This window comes from Sinocyclocheilus grahami, unplaced genomic scaffold (genome assembly GCF_001515645.1).
Source record: "Sinocyclocheilus grahami isolate Dianchi unplaced genomic scaffold, SAMN03320097.WGS_v1.1 scaffold519.1, whole genome shotgun sequence".
Taxonomy (NCBI): Eukaryota; Metazoa; Chordata; class Actinopteri; order Cypriniformes; family Cyprinidae; genus Sinocyclocheilus; species Sinocyclocheilus grahami.
Genome location: NW_015505698.1, coordinates 364,569 through 386,136, shown reverse-complemented (window position 1 = coordinate 386,136; position 21,568 = coordinate 364,569). Strand labels below are relative to the sequence as shown.

At 36.9% G+C, this 21,568-nt stretch overlaps 1 protein-coding gene across 1 annotated transcript in view; it reads right to left on the bottom strand.

The window, feature by feature from the left end:
* snx14 (sorting nexin 14) overlaps positions 1-21,568 on the bottom strand; it is a 52,697-nt gene that overhangs the window by 1,809 nt on the left and 29,320 nt on the right. The window contains exons 22-26 of the mRNA XM_016237590.1: positions 4,521-4,561; positions 2,885-3,004; positions 2,371-2,494; positions 1,922-2,086; positions 614-709 (exon numbers count right to left, since the gene is read on the bottom strand). Coding sequence (XP_016093076.1) covers positions 614-709; positions 1,922-2,086; positions 2,371-2,494; positions 2,885-3,004; positions 4,521-4,561 — 546 coding nt within the window. The remainder of the gene's footprint in view (positions 1-613; positions 710-1,921; positions 2,087-2,370; positions 2,495-2,884; positions 3,005-4,520; positions 4,562-21,568) is intronic.

Genomic DNA, 21,568 nt, shown 5'->3' with positions numbered 1-21,568 from the left:
ATCAGAATCAGAATCAGAATGAGTTTTTATTGCCAGGTATGTTTACACATACGAGGAATGTGACAGAGTGACAGAAGCTTCCACAGTGTAACAGAATGACAGTGACAGAACAAAAAACACCGATAATAAAAATAAAAATAGTAAAAAAGTAAATAAGGAATAAAAATATATAAATTGACAATTGTGTGTGCAGGTATATTACAATAGACAGGTTTTTTTTTGTATGTACAGGTACTATGTGCAAATTTGAGGTGTAGGCTGAGTATGAGTGTTAGATAAATAAGTGTATGAGTGAATAAATAGTGTGTGTTCCATTGTTATTGTCAAGTGTTCGTGAGATGGATGGCCTGAGGGAAGAAACTGTTCCTGTGTCTGGTCGTTCTGGTGCTCAGTGCTCTGTAGCGTCGACCAGATGGCAACAGTTCAAAGAGGGAGTGTGTTATAAATGCTAACTGTATGCCATTATATGGTTAGGTATATATTATTATTTGTATTTATTACTGGTTTAAATGAACCTTCAAAATGACAACACGTAACCATAAACAGATCTTAAAAATGTGCTCAAGAGGTCTGGCTTTAAACGGGGCTGATAGCTGCAGCTGTTATGAGGTACCTGGCAGGTAGTTCATCATCTCCTCAAAGGTCTGCTTGGCTCGTCTCTGTTTGTCCTCAGGAGAGCGTTCCTCTGTGCTCTCACAGAAAACCGCATCTGCAGAGGTGCAGAATCTGATCAGCTGAAGAAGACAAATCTACCCATACAATAAACCAAAACAACTTGATGTAAAACCCTTATCATACACTAGAGCTGTGTGGCTTAAGCACGATCTGCTGTGACTTCACAAACGTAATTGCATTTTGGGATAGAGAGCTGCCTGAAACATCCCTTCTATTAGGTTGCAGATCAATTGGATCCATTTCAAGTATTGGAAGTTCTGGAGAGTGTATGTTTAAGTGAAGTGGAAAGAAGTGCTTGAAATAAGGCAGATAAGGTACTAATGGCATGCATCCAAGAACGAACTACAACCTCAGTTCCGGAAAAGCTGGGACGTTTTTTCACAGCACACATTACCACTGTCTTTTTGACTATCTGAGATGAGCTCTGTCCCAGAGAACCCGGCAGCATCAGACATTCAAGTAGCATTTCTTGATGCAGTAGCAGACTGTGGTAAATGACAGTGGCTTTCTGAAGTACTCCTGAGCACATGTGGCTATATTTAACACCACACCATGACGGTTTCTTATGCAATGCTATCTGAGGGCTCAAAGGTCAAGCACCTTCACCTGAGCTTTCCTGCTTTGCCCTACATGCACTGTGATTTCTCCGTATTCTCTGTATCTTTTCACAATATTATGTATGGTAGTTGGTGAAATTCTAAATTTTGCATTGAGAAATGCGATTTGTTTCACACTTCTCTCGTGAAATTTGGCAGAACGTGATGAGCCATGATCCCAGCTTTGCTTGCAAAGACTTCAGACACTCTTTTTATACCCAAACATGATACCTTGACCTATTACCAGTTCACATGCTTACTGTGAACTGCTCCAAAACAGTTTAACTTGGATATTCTATTGCCTTTTCACTTTTATTTTGCCCCTGTCCCAACTTTTTTGGAGTGTATTGCAGCCGTCAGAATTTGTTCATATTTACAAAATACATTTAAGTTGGTCAGTGAAAACTTTGGAAATCTTTTCTTTGTACTTTTGTCAATTAAATAGAAGTCAAAGAGAATTTTATTGTATTTTACAAAACGTTCAAACTTTTCTGGAATTGGAGTTGTAACCGCTATTCTGTCTGTCTGTCTATGTAGAAGTTGTTTATGATGCATTTAGGCAATATTTCAGTTTTTAAGAGGAGTGTATAACGGCTATTAGGTATTGAAGAACTTGAAGATATGATTTTATAAAGTTGGAGCACACAAACCTCGCAACAGAGTGATGAGAGAGACGAGGCGATGCTCCTGCATGATCTGCTCTAGTTTGACCTGGAAATAATGGCCTACATACGCCTCTAGTGTCCTCTTCAAGAGAATACGAGCTCCGCTCAGAAAGTGATGCAGCCAGTCAGGCATATGAAACACCACCCGACCTGAGTCAAAAAAAACAAACCAGTCCTGTGACTTCAGGAGAAAAGTGCACGAGTCGTATGGACACTTGCGTGGGCCAATCATGAGCTGTTACTTTTGTGTTCTTTGGAAAAAATAAGACCAAACAGACGAGTAGATTTTCATGTTTTGTGAACTTTTCCTTTAATAAGACTTTGAAAAGATACTTTATGTGTTTGCTCTAATTTTAGTAATCATACTTCATATTAAAAAAAAAAACTTTTTTAAAGTGTTACGATGAAAAAAAAGTTGAGTGACATTCACTTACCTATGTACATCATGCAGTCATATACGCCATCAACCTCCATCAGCTCCATGAAGTAGTTCTGGTTGTGTTTTCTCTCCAGGCCCTCTGGCAGATTGGCATTGTTTCTGTACAGCTCGTTGAACAGCTAAAATGGCATGAGTGGAAAAGTTATTTCCAGTATTGAAGATAACACAGACGACATGACAGTCAATTCAAGATTTCTTTCTTTCTCTTTGAATGATGGATTTCCAAAACTATGATTTGAGTACGGTTTGTACTGATACATCTTTCAATCACCTACAAGGTTTAGCCCAAAAATATATTTGACCTGCACCTTCAAAGACTTCAAAACGTCAATATCTCACAATTTAATAAATTCAATAAAAATTTAAAGAGAGAAAAATCATGATCTTTTCAGTAATAAGGCTAATATAAAAATGATCAATGCTGAGAAAATGTCCCTGCCCTTGCTGTAAATGATAATTATGAAAAAGCCTTTATTGAAATAAAAGTGTGTTTTGAGTAGTGAACACACCTTTTTATTATTTTCTGCAGTGGGGCTGAGGATGGTGAGCTCAGGTCTGCTGGGTTTGGGTTTGGGGGATTCACAGGAACTGAAGAACGACTGGATAAATGGCTCCAGGTTTTGCCCTTTCTGGAGAAAATCGGCAAGAATAAACATCATTAAGTCATATTAAAATCATTCTATGCTTTTCAAATTTTGTGAGAAATTTAAAAAGTGAAAAAACAACTCGTATTTGTCCTTTATCAGAAGACAGATGTGTCCGATATTTTATTCTATTATTTATATTTACACCTGATGCAAAACAACTATAGTTATTTCATCCCATAAGATACATAAAATCTAAAGAAATCAAGGCTGGGATAACTGCCATTTACTGTCAACTTCCAAGTTTTCTCGAGTTTCAGGGAGGCAACTCCTAGTATAATAATTTGTGTCAAATGTTACCTGAATATTCCCGACTGAACATGAATACTGAATCAGTGGACAGAAACACACTTTTACTAAGGAGGATTTGACAGTGAAAGGAGACTGAAGGCCAAGTTTACTATCCAGAACATCGGCATGCGTACCAATTTTTATTTACTATTATTGACCTAACGGTCACCCCCCATTTTTTTAAAATAGGCATGGAGGTGCACTATCCAAACTTAAATTGTTGTAATTTATGAACACTTTGGAATACAGACATAAGGTTGGTCGCTTTTTAAAGAAGAAAATCAGCAGATTATCGCAAAAGTGGAATTTTCTTAAAGAATTAAAGTATCAAAAAGTTACAGTAGTTTAAATTTACTGCAAAGAAAATGCACTATATTTATTTTATTTTATATATAATAAATATTTTACATAACAGGTTTTACTCTAAAATAGGTGTAAAATTAAAGCCTTATGTCGAAATAAGTTATGTTCCAAATTTGAAGTTGATATGAAAAGAATTGAGGTTCCTGCGATATTTTATTTAGGGCGTTATACCACAAACAGCCATCCAAACTCTATTACATTTTTTTATGCATTTTTCTGTCACAAATGTCTAGATTTCTCTGTCAATATTACTTCTATCTCAAAATAACCACTAAATATGGAATCCTGAGACTCAGACGTTTCCAATGATATTTTTTTTGTCAAGATTATAAAAAGTTTTGATTGTAAAAGAGCGTAATGCATTTTGTAATATGACACTTGACACCGCCCACTAAGGGGGAGGAGACCGCCAAAAGATTTTTAAGTACCATTTCCATGGTAACACAATGTCCGATTTCAAAATGGTTTTCACAGGATGAATCTTGGGCTTCTAAGCTTTCAAATGATATATGACTTATGACTATTACTAAAACATTTGATAGAGAAAAAGGACAACAACAAAAAAGAGCGCCAAGCGTCCCACGGGTGGGACAGTGACAGTTAAGGGGTTAACTGGCATTAAATCATTGAGCTAACTATTGGGAGGATTTTAGCTATAGGGTGGATCAAGTTAAATTTTGGTAATAGAAATTTTTTTTTTGTCTTTGTGTTTTAAACCTCTCTATGTGGGGCCTGAACCAGCGGTAGCTCAGCATGAAGTGGATGTAAAAAATTAAATAGAGTACGTTTTGATTTCATTGTGTCTCAAAAGTGAAACTAATACAGAAAACAACATCCAAATTCTTACCTCTTTGATCAGTTTTCCTGGCACTGACTTAAACATCTTCCCTGCAGAGACAAACAGAAATTCAATGAAGTAAATTCATTGTATTGAGAGCCTACTTTTTCCATGCTTTATAGATTTGTATATTTAATAAACATTCCTGAATGAACTGAAGAGGATTGTTGTCTTCTTTCTGTTAAATAAACCATAATTCGAAGTATTAAACTGTGGGATTCCTCCTTTATTGCTAGTAGATGTTCTCAAGTTGTGTCAGACTGGATAAGGGATTGCCATTAAGGCTGTTCAGCTGGGTTTCTCGCAGAACACCAAGAACCACTCTGGCAAGCACTGCAAAACCTCCTCTTAGACAGAATATCGGCCTGTCCTGAGACACACTGCAAGAATGATATCGGACTTCAAGCATAGCCTAACGAAGATAAACATACGTGTTTCTAATGCACAGGAAAGGCCAACAAAATAAGCTCTTTCAGACTTCTCAATGTACTAACTTTTTAGTACCCTCAAAACTCAACTTTTTTTTTTTTTTTGCAATATTTACCCAACAACAAAACATATATGACGTCATTCAGTATATCCAGTGGCTTACTAAAAAAACAAAAAAAAACAAATAAATAATAAATTTTGGCACATGGGTCTCTGAGTGTAAAAATAACTGCAACAATTATTTGCCTGTGCCACAAAACAAAATGCACTAATATTTCAAATACATATTCTATTATCTTACACAGTTTTGTTTAACAGGTTTTATTCTTGTTTTAAGTATGTTGCAACAAAAGACAAAAGCTACTGATTAAGAAAACGATTTTTGCATCATAATCTGGTAGTTTATGCTCTGAATCGTTCTCAAAGAATTCCTCTGTTCTCTCTGAGAAACATCCCCACAACTTTGGTCCCCACAGACAATGTTTAACTCATGCTGTCAGACTGATTTATGGGCTTACTCCAAACAGACTGTTGTAGACTGTTTTCTCACCACTGACTATCTAGCAATTCTACAAACTTCACCAGCCTGGGCAACTTTCAATACATATCCAATCAGATTTCAGAAGTGCACCAAGGGGCTAAGTAACATTTGATGCTGTTGATGCATGTGACAAATCCCCTGAATTCTATATTAATGCTTTAGGGCAAAAATTTATGAAATTAGGTCAATGACTTGCAGTTGCCTCAAAAAGTACTTAAGTTACATTTTAAGTGATATTAGCAAAAATGTGTCATTTTAAATCAAGACGAGCACACTTTAAGCAAAATTTGAAACAATAAAATTGAATAAAATCTAGTGTTGACAATGAAGTCAAAAAATATTGCACCATTTTGTGGTTGTAAAACATTGTGTTTATAGGAAACTCTTAAAACTCAATCTTTCGCATCATAAAGCACCGCTGTAATACCAACGACATTTCACTAAATCATCCAAAACCTTTTGGGGGCTACTGAAAATGACATGGTGGAATAATTGCTTATTGTGGTTATTAATGTTATTATTATTAAATATAATTATTTACTGAACATCTTAATCATTCAGCTGAAATGCAGCACTTTATACACTCACTTTTTCAGAAACACCTGTAAACCTACTATTCATGCGATTTTATAATCAGCCAATCATGTGGCAGCAGCACAATGCAAAAACTCGGTAAGTTGACGATGCACAATGACTGCAGTCCCAACTACTCAATGCCACGTCCTCAAATTCCATCCTAATAGGGTTGATTAAAAAAAGTAGGACTCAGATTCACCACAGACAAGAGGCTTAAGCTTCCTTCGAAGGGCATGGTCACAAACATTCTTCACAAACTGATCACACGCAAGTGTGTCTGCATAATGTAATTAGAGGCATTCTTTTTAACCCTCTGCATTAAACACAGTAATGCATGCAAGACCATGCTCCTGCACTGTCAGAAAAATGTGCAAAATTGTACCTTTAAGGGTACAACAGCTTCCTTAAACGGACAAAGTTGTACCTTACCTATCCCTAAAAGGTGTATATTAGTAGTTGGGTCAATGCCTACATTTTCTGGCCGATTGCATTTTTTCAGTTAAAAATTGGTTTAAATGCATACAAAAGTTACCATATATAAGAAGTACCTCTTCCATGTATGTACTCACTTTAACTTTTCAAAAAACATTAATTATTAAAAAAATTTCTGTTATTCAAAGTGTCAAAATATCATGTGGTGCAACTGTCCGGCCATAACTGCTGTTTTGGAGGCATCTTTGAAATTGCCCTAAATTTATTCAGATTAATTTTCTGCACTATTTGGCATGATTTCCAAAGTGTTTTGTAATCCTGTATAAAATTGCAAATCATTTGTATTTATATTTCCATCATATTATACAAACAAACTTTGTCCGATGAATGTCCATTTCATGAAATATCATGGGGTGCGACCATCAAGAAACTACCATTTTGGGACTTTTATGTTGAAATTCATTCAAAGATAGGATGTTGCATCATATACCAATTTGCCAAGGACCCATGGAAGCATCAAGCATGTTTGTAATTATCTTTCAAATTTGGGAAAAAATTACCTTTTTAACGGCTGGGATGTAGTTACCACATTTGAATATAATGTGGTATGACCTCAAAAAACAATGAATATTAAGTTATTTCTACAAGTATTTATTTTTATTATAATTTTAATAGTGGCCTATAGTGGGAAGCTAGCTTTTTTTGTTTAGGTGGCCAATTCTGTGCCTGTAAATTTTGACTGAATTTAAAATATTACGTGGTGCGACCAAATATCACGTGGTGCGACCACTGCAGTGCGTTTTCCATTATAGATATATGTCTTAGATTGGCAGTTTTTTGCGCTTTTATATTCAATAGATGGTTTACAGTATATACATAAATTACTTTATTTTAGTATAATTTGGAATAGATTTTTAAGCAATTTAGGTCATTTCAGACAGGTTTATGTTTAATCTTTGTACAATGAGAAAAAAATGCCCCTGGCCAATTCTGTGCCTGTAAATTTTGACTGAATTTAAAATATTACGTGGTGCGACCACTGCAGTGCGTTTTCCATTATAGATATATGTCTTAGATTGGCAGTTTTTTGCGCTTTTATATTCAATAGATGGTTTACAGTATATACTTAAATTACTTTATTTTAGTATAATTTGGAATAGATTTTTAAGCAATTTAGGTCATTACAGACAGGTTTATGTTTAATCTTTGTACAATGAGAAAAAATGCCCTCAAAAAATGTAGAGCATGTCATTTTAGTTAGGTAATTATGCATTTATTAGTAATTTATTATTTATTTAATAATAACTATTTTAATCTAATTTACCAGATTCCACTGCCAAACAAAGTCAAATAAATGCTTGCCAATTCTGACCCCTGCAGTCAAGCACAAACTCCAGATGTCATCTTCTACTGTAAGAACGATGTTCATGCTGTCATCTCAGAACCTGAGCCAGCAACTCTAAACTGACCCTTCACAAAGACCCGCCCCCTTAGTTACTGTTGCTATGTCCATCAAACCATGGCACTTTTATGCCACGCATCATGTTCTCATGCAGTGAAAAATACATCGCAGAGCAAAGACGACACTGACAATGCGCTGACATACAAGACAGGTTACTTTTGGAACAAAGTCTCCGAGAGTTCAAATTTGTCTTTTTTTTATTTTTTTTTTAAGAAATTCAAACAATAAATACTGTTTTGTGGCTCTTTAATGTGTCGTGACAGATCGCTGTAGCGCCTCAGTTCAAGGCACACGAACCGATCATCTCTTCATCTTAACTAGTTTTAGCACAAAATAAACACGAATGAACATCAGAAGGTATCTTGTTTCAACCGTGAAAATACGTCAATACACACCATTTTTTCAAGTTCAAGTCCACCGATGTTAATCTACTCTCTTGTCTGGTTTGCTTGTCGGACAAAAATGACGGATTTAGCGTTATAATTGGTCAGATCGCCTGTTAATCAAACTTATGGCAAAGGGTCAATTGAGCAGCCAACATTGGGCAAAGCTCAGAAATAACGGGGGCTAAAGAAATGCCTGCAGTTAATGCCATATGCTGCACTTTTCACACGTCTCTTTAAATAGATTTTTAACGGAGTGTCTAGTTACACTACGTGCAAATAGCCCGCCTTGTTGGCAGAGGCTATTTACACTAACTCCGCCCATCAATGTGTGATTGGGCTAGTCAACACTACAAAAGACGGCTGTCAAACATCAGCTCCAGTGGCGTAGATGGTAAAGCACGAACCTCAGTCTTTTTGATGTGATTGACCCGGGTTCGAACGCGCCTTTTGCTGAACTTTTTTCCCCATCTTTCAAATCTCATATCACATCAGAAAAGCATTTATTTTCAATAAAAATCAATCAAAAAGTTGAAAAAGTATTGGGTAGGGTTAGGGTAGGTGTAGGGAGGGCTTTATTGTCCCAATAAGGTGGCATCCATTTAATAATTTGAATTAAAATCATAATTTATACTCAATGCATATTGTTTTATAATATACTCCAATACTGAGGTGCAGATAATTGCAGCAGAAATTCCTGCTATTTTAACAGAGTAAATATAATCTATAACTATTTGCACTTAGCAATTTACAGGAAAAATAAGTCTGCTAACTACATTTAAGAAGGCAACGACGACACTGACAATGCGCTGACATACAAGACAGGTTACTTTTGGAACAAAGTCTCCGAGAGTTCAAATTTGTCTTTTTTTTATTTTTTTTTTAAGAAATTCAAACAATAAATACTGTTTTGTGGCTCTTTAATGTGTCGTGACAGATCGCTGTAGCGCCTCAGTTCAAGGCACACGAACCGATCATCTCTTCATCTTAACTAGTTTTAGCACAAAATAAACACGAATGAACATCAGAAGGTATCTTGTTTCAACCGTGAAAATACGTCAATACACACCATTTTTTCAAGTTCAAGTCCACCGATGTTAATCTACTCTCTTGTCTGGTTTGCTTGTCGGACAAAAATGACGGATTTAGCGTTATAATTGGTCAGATCGCCTGTTAATCAAACTTATGGCAAAGGGTCAATTGAGCAGCCAACATTGGGCAAAGCTCAGAAATAACGGGGGCTAAAGAAATGCCTGCAGTTAATGCCATATGCTGCACTTTTCACACGTCTCTTTAAATAGATTTTTAACGGAGTGTCTAGTTACACTACGTGCAAATAGCCCGCCTTGTTGGCAGAGGCTATTTACACTAACTCCGCCCATCAATGTGTGATTGGGCTAGTCAACACTACAAAAGACGGCTGTCAAACATCAGCTCCAGTGGCGTAGATGGTAAAGCACGAACCTCAGTCTTTTTGATGTGATTGACCCGGGTTCGAACGCGCCTTTTGCTGAACTTTTTTCCCCATCTTTCAAATCTCATATCACATCAGAAAAGCATTTATTTTCAATAAAAATCAATCAAAAAGTTGAAAAAGTATTGGGTAGGGTTAGGGTAGGTGTAGGGAGGGCTTTATTGTCCCAATAAGGTGGCATCCATTTAATAATTTGAATTAAAATCATAATTTATACTCAATGCATATTGTTTTATAATATACTCCAATACTGAGGTGCAGATAATTGCAGCAGAAATTCCTGCTATTTTAACAGAGTAAATATAATCTATAACTATTTGCACTTAGCAATTTACAGGAAAAATAAGTCTGCTAACTACATTTAAGAAGGCAACTCTGAAATTATAGAACAAAAATAAGAGATCATTATTTACAAAAACATTATTTACAAAAATACTTTGTTTCTAAACACTTTATTGAGAACATCTAAAAAAAAAAATGTTAAGCATGCTAAGGAAATGAATTAATTTTAATATAAACATGCCGCATGACATTTTTTTAAGGCTACGACCAATTCATCTAGATGAAAAAACCCTAAAATCCCTTAATTAAAAATGTTAATATGAATGTATGTGTACTCAACATTCGTAATGTTTGAACAATTACAATAGATAGTATTAATTTTTTGTATTTTAAAATTGGCCTGTTGAAAATCCTTATACATCAATGGCCCAGTTATATGTTCCCTTAAATTAATACTTTGAACTTTTTAGATGTAGGTAAATAAGGTACTCAACTTTCTTCTCGTTTTCTAGAGAGGAAAGCTTCCAATAAGGATATTCATGACTGAGAACATCCATAATGTTCTTGTAAGACAGTTAGAATTCTTCAAAGAACGATACATAATCTCCTCCCTAGTTTCCTCCTCTGATTGGTCACACATAACGCCCCGTTGATAGTCAGTGACTTTTCACTACACGGTGCCAGTAGTTGACAGTTAGGTCACTAGTGGGCATTCCCACTACTGGCTGCCAAATAAGAGTTATAAATGTCATTCCCAGATGTCATACCATGTTGCTGAACACCACAGGCCGACCAGTCTTGATCCCTAAAACCATTCAGCCCTACAGATTGAATGGCGAATAATGCAAGCTGGTGCCCATTTCGAGCGGTAGCCTTGATTTATTTTAATATGAAAAGCTTTTAATGACTACATACACTGACTGATATGATTAAGTTCTTCATCTTACTGGCAGATCACACCTCTCCTTTCGGTAGCTGCTACAAAAACTGCCGCTCATTTGCATAAACTTTTCTCGACTTTGTCGTGTCATTGGACACATCTGTATCCTGTCACTAAGCGCCACTGTCGCTTGTGTTGCCTAATATAATTGAATTCTGATTCCATAGTTGACTTGATCTGCCTGCAACTCTGCAAGTGCAAGTGGTTAATACATTTGCACAGTGATTCTGATTTAAAAACGGCTGTGTTTTAATACTTTCAGCTATTTTTTCATTAGCAACGCCAGTGTGATCATAGTCAGAGGTTGCAGGGTTAACTTCTGCATTTATCCATGGCCCTTCAGTTTGATAAGTAGCATCAGACTTCACTTTCCCTACTGGTCATAATGATTTCAGAAGAACCTAGAATGAATCAAATTTTCTAGGATGAATAAAGGAAGGGTTATTAAAGGAAGAATAAAAAAGGATTAACTGAAATAAAGTCTTTCCAAAATAATAGTCAGTATACCTGGCAACACAGCAATCATGCGAGAAGATCAGTTTACCAAAGCTTCTTTGCGCAGTTTACAAATTCCCTTTACATCCCTGGATAAGAACAAAGAACTATAAATTCAAACTTAACAGAACTTTTGCCGGGCAATTTTCTTTGACCAAAAGGGTCACAACAGTTGTGGGGCAGGAGAAAAACATTTGTGATAGACATTAGCAGGGTACAACAGAACACATCATTATTCATTGTTTTATTGCATGGTGTCTGTTCCTGTCAAAGCTACTGAGCTCAGACCAAAGAGGAGACCAGACCAGCTGCTAAACACAAACCACTACACAACATCTCCTGGGACTTTCACACATTTTAAGAGTTTACTCTTTGGTGCCAAAAAAGTGAGCAGCACTTCTGCAGGCAGAAATGCCTAGATTAGAGATGACTATGGAGATGAGCCAGATTATGTGAGCGGACAGAAAGGTTATGTAACTCACTTAACCACTCTGTATAACCAGCCTGGTCTGATGAATCTCAAAATTGAACTCATGAATCCCTGCCATGTGTGAACAGTTCAGGCTGCTAGCGGTGGTGTAATGGTGTGAGGAATGTCTTAACACACTTTAGTCTCATTAATACCAATAAATCATTGCTTGAAAGCCAGTCTATTTGCGTATTGTTGCTGACCATGTGCATCCCATCATGGCCACAATTTACCAATCTTGTGTGCCTGCTTCCATCATCTCACAAAGCAAAAGTCATCTCAAACTAGTTTCATGAACATGACAATGAATTCGGCAAAATGAATGTTAGTAAATGTAAACTGATATTTTCTACTGATACACGACAGCAAAAGAGACAAATACCTGACTTAAAACCATTTTTAGCTGGTGAAAATACTAGTGTTCTTATAATTTTGGCCACCACTGAATTAGTAATAATAAATGTTGAAATTAACACACTCTAACAAAGAACAATACTTTTACAGCTTTCATTAATCTTAATGGTGCAAATGGACTCTTATTGTAAAGTGTTACCATTTCATTTCAACAGTCATGCTTAAAGATGGCCATCTTTAAATTTCTACACAAAGGCCATAGCATTGAAATTACACACATATGGATATTGTATGCATACTCTCACATTTTATTTGCTTCTATTTTAGAACACTAGATTATCCAATAAAAATAACAAAATATGTTAGTCTCACACCGTGCAGCGCTGCATATAGGAGAACTCACAGGTATCACACACACCGGATGCAGTCCTTATGTACATTAACAACAATTTGGGACAAATATAAGGTAATTTAATGGAAAACTATGCGAATGGCGCTCTGTGGCATGGCAGGAAACAACACGAGGTGTAGTGTAGGGCAATATGCTCAATTGTCATATCGCCCTATCGTCAGCCTGTGAGATCACTGATACACAATATCATCGTGCTAATTTATTTAATTAATTACTTCGTTTCATTGCCGGAAAGTGAACCAACTCCAGCGTAAGGCTAAAAGCAGCCTTATGTTTTTAATATAACTGAATTTGTATTTAACATGATAACAATTTAATAGAAACATAGTAAGTTACTAATTATAATGCTTACAGTTATTCAAAAAGCAGCTACAGAAAACGAGCAAAGAACAAGCGGCCGCTCTAGTCAATGCTTGTGTTTATACCAGCCACGGCGCGCCACGTTTCTGAGGCGTCCCAGAAAAACATGATACTATTGTCTTATCGGCACAACCCTAACGAGGTGTCAGTGATTTCCACCCCTAGAGGCCGCTTTTGCACTGTATATTGACAGCAGACCCTTCTCAGCCGCTCCAGCAATGGACACAACCCAGAAAACTTAGTTCCATTAATCAACTATCGGTGCCGAATATTGTTAATTTGGTTAACGAAGACTATGACGAAAAATGTTCGTTGACGAGCTTTTTTCCCATGACTAAGACGAGATGACAGTAAGGTCAATAAACGATAACTAAGACTATATCAACATGCAATTTCGTTGACGAAATAAGATGAGAAACTTTATCAAAATCCTCTTTTTATTTTCGTTAAAAAAGGAGACAAAATGTTATTGCAGACTGCTCTACACGCCTCTACTACACGAGCTTTCATGAGTGCGGTTGCCAGATATCAAGAGTTCTAACCCCCGAATCAGAGCTTCGCTGTTAAATTCATACATTTTCTGCCCGGTGTGTTTTGCATATTTTAAAGCTGCAGTCCGTAAGTTTTGCCTCTTTGTCACCATCTCTGTTTGAAAACCTGGAATTGCAGCTGTGTGCGGAATTATCTTCCTTGCGTGGGTTGTGCTCCGGCACGGCTCCAGCGTGGATGAATCTAATGTTTTGAGGAGTATGTGTGTGTGGCAGTCTGTCACCGCACCGGTGTGGATATTTACTGTACTTCGCAATCACAGATTCTAGCCTACGTCTTGGAATATGACCCAAATAAGAATTTTCACCGTATATTGCCATCTGAACAAGTAGCAAGTCTGCCACGTTTGTTCTGACCAACTGGGGAAAAAGCATCACCATAAATCTTGCTACCAATGGTGATTAAATCTAAACATCGGTTAGCTCATATCACATCAAACCGTGCAAATTATTATTATTGTTATACTTTATTCTCAAATGATTAATGTTAACAACATCAGCATTGGTGACTATGAGTATAGTGTGTAGATTTCAATTTCTGTCCAGTCTAATCGAATTGTCATACTCTTTTATGAAATTATCATATTAAGAAATTCTTTTAACCCAAAAAGCTAATTATGCTCCCTTCGAACTGGATTTCTTTAAAATACAAATCTTTGTAATCCCAGGCTATCTGTAATCTAGTGTTGCTTTCGTCAACGAAAATTATGACTAAATATCGTCATCAACGAACCTTTATCACGTGCCGAAAACAAGACGAGACGCAACGTAAATGCTGGTCATGTGACGATGACTATAATTAAATGTATAATGCAATATTGTTGACAAATAAAAACGAGACTAAATGTGGTTTACAAAATAAAAACGATGCTAAAATGTCTCTTAATTTTCGTTGACCAAAACGAGACGAAACAAAATGTTATAACGTTATTTCGTCTCGTTTAGTCGCGTTATTATTATTATTTTGCAGTATTTCTGTTTCCCGTGTCTCACTTCAGGGGCTGCATCAGGTCGCACTGCGCAGACGCAGGCGACGTCACTTCCCCAAGCCCCACTCTTCATTATTTAGAAGACGACAACAAACAAAGTTAAGTCTGACACAGAGAAAGGGACCGATGGCCGGGTTCGTCTTTATTTAAATTTATGTGCATGTACTTCTAACATGTTTGGTTGGTAAAATAAATGTTGCGTCTTCCGTGCAAAAAATGTAGAGCATGTCATTTTAGTTAGGTAATTATGCATTTATTAGTAATTTATTATTTATTTAATAATAACTATTTTAATCTAATTTACCAGATTCCACTGCCAAACAAAGTCAAATAAATGCTTGCCAATTCTGACCCCTGCAGTCAAGCACAAACTCCAGATGTCATCTTCTACTGTAAGAACGATGTTCATGCTGTCATCTCAGAACCTGAGCCAGCAACTCTAAACTGACCCTTCACAAAGACCCGCCCCCTTAGTTACTGTTGCTATGTCCATCAAACCATGGCACTTTTATGCCACGCATCATGTTCTCATGCAGTGAAAAATACATCGCAGAGCAAAGACGACACTGACAATGCGCTGACATACAAGACAGGTTACTTTTGGAACAAAGTCTCCGAGAGTTCAAATTTGTCTTTTTTTTATTTTTTTTTTAAGAAATTCAAACAATAAATACTGTTTTGTGGCTCTTTAATGTGTCGTGACAGATCGCTGTAGCGCCTCAGTTCAAGGCACACGAACCGATCATCTCTTCATCTTAACTAGTTTTAGCACAAAATAAACACGAATGAACATCAGAAGGTATCTTGTTTCAACCGTGAAAATACGTCAATACACACCATTTTTTCAAGTTCAAGTCCACCGATGTTAATCTACTCTCTTGTCTGGTTTGCTTGTCGGACAAAAATGACGGATTTAGCGTTATAATTGGTCAGATCGCCTGTTAATCAAACTTATGGCAAAGGGTCAATTGAGCAGCCAACATTGGGCAAAGCTCAGAAATAACGGGGGCTAAAGAAATGCCTGCAGTTAATGCCATATGCTGCACTTTTCACACGTCTCTTTAAATAGATTTTTAACGGAGTGTCTAGTTACACTACGTGCAAATAGCCCGCCTTGTTGGCAGAGGCTATTTACACTAACTCCGCCCATCAATGTGTGATTGGGCTAGTCAACACTACAAAAGACGGCTGTCAAACATCAGCTCCAGTGGCGTAGATGGTAAAGCACGAACCTCAGTCTTTTTGATGTGATTGACCCGGGTTCGAACGCGCCTTTTGCTGAACTTTTTTCCCCATCTTTCAAATCTCATATCACATCAGAAAAGCATTTATTTTCAATAAAAATCAATCAAAAAGTTGAAAAAGTATTGGGTAGGGTTAGGGTAGGTGTAGGGAGGGCTTTATTGTCCCAATAAGGTGGCATCCATTTAATAATTTGAATTAAAATCATAATTTATACTCAATGCATATTGTTTTATAATATACTCCAATACTGAGGTGCAGATAATTGCAGCAGAAATTCCTGCTATTTTAACAGAGTAAATATAATCTATAACTATTTGCACTTAGCAATTTACAGGAAAAATAAGTCTGCTAACTACATTTAAGAAGGCAACTCTGAAATTATAGAACAAAAATAAGAGATCATTATTTACAAAAACATTATTTACAAAAATACTTTGTTTCTAAACACTTTATTGAGAACATCTAAAAAAAAAAATGTTAAGCATGCTAAGGAAATGAATTAATTTTAATATAAACATGCCGCATGACATTTTTTTAAGGCTACGACCAATTCATCTAGATGAAAAAACCCTAAAATCCCTTAATTAAAAATGTTAATATGAATGTATGTGTACTCAACATTCGTAATGTTTGAACAATTACAATAGATAGTATTAATTTTTTGTATTTTAAAATTGGCCTGTTGAAAATCCTTATACATCAATGGCCCAGTTATATGTTCCCTTAAATTAATACTTTGAACTTTTTAGATGTAGGTAAATAAGGTACTCAACTTTCTTCTCGTTTTCTAGAGAGGAAAGCTTCCAATAAGGATATTCATGACTGAGAACATCCATAATGTTCTTGTAAGACAGTTAGAATTCTTCAAAGAACGATACATAATCTCCTCCCTAGTTTCCTCCTCTGATTGGTCACACATAACGCCCCGTTGATAGTCAGTGACTTTTCACTACACGGTGCCAGTAGTTGACAGTTAGGTCACTAGTGGGCATTCCCACTACTGGCTGCCAAATAAGAGTTATAAATGTCATTCCCAGATGTCATACCATGTTGCTGAACACCACAGGCCGACCAGTCTTGATCCCTAAAACCATTCAGCCCTACAGATTGAATGGCGAATAATGCAAGCTGGTGCCCATTTCGAGCGGTAGCCTTGATTTATTTTAATATGAAAAGCTTTTAATGACTACATACACTGACTGATATGATTAAGTTCTTCATCTTACTGGCAGATCACACCTCTCCTTTCGGTAGCTGCTACAAAAACTGCCGCTCATTTGCATAAACTTTTCTCGACTTTGTCGTGTCATTGGACACATCTGTATCCTGTCACTAAGCGCCACTGTCGCTTGTGTTGCCTAATATAATTGAATTCTGATTCCATAGTTGACTTGATCTGCCTGCAACTCTGCAAGTGCAAGTGGTTAATACATTTGCACAGTGATTCTGATTTAAAAACGGCTGTGTTTTAATACTTTCAGCTATTTTTTCATTAGCAACGCCAGTGTGATCATAGTCAGAGGTTGCAGGGTTAACTTCTGCATTTATCCATGGCCCTTCAGTTTGATAAGTAGCATCAGACTTCACTTTCCCTACTGGTCATAATGATTTCAGAAGAACCTAGAATGAATCAAATTTTCTAGGATGAATAAAGGAAGGGTTATTAAAGGAAGAATAAAAAAGGATTAACTGAAATAAAGTCTTTCCAAAATAATAGTCAGTATACCTGGCAACACAGCAATCATGCGAGAAGATCAGTTTACCAAAGCTTCTTTGCGCAGTTTACAAATTCCCTTTACATCCCTGGATAAGAACAAAGAACTATAAATTCAAACTTAACAGAACTTTTGCCGGGCAATTTTCTTTGACCAAAAGGGTCACAACAGTTGTGGGGCAGGAGAAAAACATTTGTGATAGACATTAGCAGGGTACAACAGAACACATCATTATTCATTGTTTTATTGCATGGTGTCTGTTCCTGTCAAAGCTACTGAGCTCAGACCAAAGAGGAGACCAGACCAGCTGCTAAACACAAACCACTACACAACATCTCCTGGGACTTTCACACATTTTAAGAGTTTACTCTTTGGTGCCAAAAAAGTGAGCAGCACTTCTGCAGGCAGAAATGCCTAGATTAGAGATGACTATGGAGATGAGCCAGATTATGTGAGCGGACAGAAAGGTTATGTAACTCACTTAACCACTCTGTATAACCAGCCTGGTCTGATGAATCTCAAAATTGAACTCATGAATCCCTGCCATGTGTGAACAGTTCAGGCTGCTAGCGGTGGTGTAATGGTGTGAGGAATGTCTTAACACACTTTAGTCTCATTAATACCAATAAATCATTGCTTGAAAGCCAGTCTATTTGCGTATTGTTGCTGACCATGTGCATCCCATCATGGCCACAATTTACCAATCTTGTGTGCCTGCTTCCATCATCTCACAAAGCAAAAGTCATCTCAAACTAGTTTCATGAACATGACAATGAATTCGGCAAAATGAATGTTAGTAAATGTAAACTGATATTTTCTACTGATACACGACAGCAAAAGAGACAAATACCTGACTTAAAACCATTTTTAGCTGGTGAAAATACTAGTGTTCTTATAATTTTGGCCACCACTGAATTAGTAATAATAAATGTTGAAATTAACACACTCTAACAAAGAACAATACTTTTACAGCTTTCATTAATCTTAATGGTGCAAATGGACTCTTATTGTAAAGTGTTACCATTTCATTTCAACAGTCATGCTTAAAGATGGCCATCTTTAAATTTCTACACAAAGGCCATAGCATTGAAATTACACACATATGGATATTGTATGCATACTCTCACATTTTATTTGCTTCTATTTTAGAACACTAGATTATCCAATAAAAATAACAAAATATGTTAGTCTCACACCGTGCAGCGCTGCATATAGGAGAACTCACAGGTATCACACACACCGGATGCAGTCCTTATGTACATTAACAACAATTTGGGACAAATATAAGGTAATTTAATGGAAAACTATGCGAATGGCGCTCTGTGGCATGGCAGGAAACAACACGAGGTGTAGTGTAGGGCAATATGCTCAATTGTCATATCGCCCTATCGTCAGCCTGTGAGATCACTGATACACAATATCATCGTGCTAATTTATTTAATTAATTACTTCGTTTCATTGCCGGAAAGTGAACCAACTCCAGCGTAAGGCTAAAAGCAGCCTTATGTTTTTAATATAACTGAATTTGTATTTAACATGATAACAATTTAATAGAAACATAGTAAGTTACTAATTATAATGCTTACAGTTATTCAAAAAGCAGCTACAGAAAACGAGCAAAGAACAAGCGGCCGCTCTAGTCAATGCTTGTGTTTATACCAGCCACGGCGCGCCACGTTTCTGAGGCGTCCCAGAAAAACATGATACTATTGTCTTATCGGCACAACCCTAACGAGGTGTCAGTGATTTCCACCCCTAGAGGCCGCTTTTGCACTGTATATTGACAGCAGACCCTTCTCAGCCGCTCCAGCAATGGACACAACCCAGAAAACTTAGTTCCATTAATCAACTATCGGTGCCGAATATTGTTAATTTGGTTAACGAAGACTATGACGAAAAATGTTCGTTGACGAGCTTTTTTCCCATGACTAAGACGAGATGACAGTAAGGTCAATAAACGATAAATATCAACATATCAACATGCAATTTCGTTGACGAAATAAGAAGAGAAACTTTATCAAAATCCTCTTTTTATTTTCGTTAAACAAAATGTTAAAATGTTATTGCAGACTGCTCTACACGCCTCTACTACACGAGCTTTCATGAGTGCGGTTGCCAGATATCAAGAGTTCTAACCCCCGAATCAGAGCTTCGCTGTTAAATTCATACATTTTCTGCCCGGTGTGTTTTGCATATTTTAAAGCTGCAGTCCGTAAGTTTTGCCTCTTTGTCACCATCTCTGTTTGAAAACCTGGAATTGCAGCTGTGTGCGGAATTATCTTCCTTGCGTGGGTTGTGCTCCGGCACGGCTCCAGCGTGGATGAATCTAATGTTTTGAGGAGTATGTGTGTGTGGCAGTCTGTCACCGCACCGGTGTGGATATTTACTGTACTTCGCAATCACAGATTCTAGCCTACGTCTTGGAATATGACCCAAATAAGAATTTTCACCGTATATTGCCATCTGAACAAGTAGCAAGTCTGCCACGTTTGTTCTGACCAACTGGGGAAAAAAGCATTACCATAAATCTTGCTACCAATGGTGATTAAATCTAAACATCGGTTAGCTCATATCACATCAAACCGTGCAAATTATTATTATTGTTATACTTTATTCTCAAATGATTAATGTTAACAACATCAGCATTGGTGACTATGAGTATAGTGTGTAGATTTCAATTTCTGTCCAGTCTAATCGAATTGTCATACTCTTTTATGAAATTATCATATTAAGAAATTCTTTTAACCCAAAAAGCTAATTATGCTCCCTTCATTGTATGATTTGTTTATATAATACAAATACTTTTTCCATTTTTATCATAGAATAAGCCAAGGTAAAATATATATTTTATTTATGTTTCCATAGCCTAACATAGTAAATGTTATGTCAGTTAGAACTGCATTAATCAGATGCTTTTTCTATTGCCTAGAGATGACTTGAAAAGCACATAAACCATGTATTGTCACAGTCATGGGTTTATTGTCTTCATGTTTTATTAGTCAAAACTTGATTTTTATTCAGCTTAGCTGCAGCAGAGATTCCTGGATGCCTTTATCCATATTAGGGATTTCCTGGCACGTCATAAGTTATTACTTCTATGAGTCAATTTTGGACTTGCTGCAAGAGCACACTCTGGCTTCAAGTATGAATGAAACATACAGTGCATGAGAGTGTTTAGCGCTCCATAGTGTTCAACTCTCATCCTCTGTTATAATCATCAAAAGTAAGCCAATCTACATTTTCCTACTATGTTGTCTAGTCACTGATGGTTATTTAATGTGGTTTATGTGGCCGCTGAGCCAGACTATGACCAAGCACTGCTGTCCTGCTGGTTTGATGGTACCGTGTTGCGTCTGTCAGATGTGCATGTGTGTGGTGTGGCTGTCGTGCTAATGCTGTTCTTATCGTTATGTTCTCAACACTGTGGCCGAGAGAGCTCAAGGCGCTGCAAATAGAAAAAAGCACCTGCAAACTAAAAAAAACAACTTCGTCAATTTGACAACACACGTGCTGCAAATACTCACAGCACAACCAAACAAAGAAACGCGCTGCAAATAAAATTCTTTATTTGGTTGTGTTGTAAGCATTTGCAGTGTGTTTCTTTATGTGTTTGCGTTGTGAGCATTTGCAGCACCTGCTGTCAAACTGATGAAGACGTTTTCTTGATTTGCTGGTGCTTTTTCTATTGGCATGTGTTTTCTAAAGTTGCAGCGCGTTGAGCTCTCTCGGTCACCGCACTTACACACTTATTCTCGTTGGCCTATTTTGATAACAGATGCATTTTAGGTTAGCCCCACTGTGCCCACCTATTGTGATTCCTGGCTACGCTGGTGCTTCCTACCTTGAATTGTGTCCTCCGAAGTAGTGTTGCTTTCGTCAACGAAAATTATGACTAAATATCGTCATCAACGAACCTTTATCACGTGCCGAAAACAAGACGAGACGCAACGT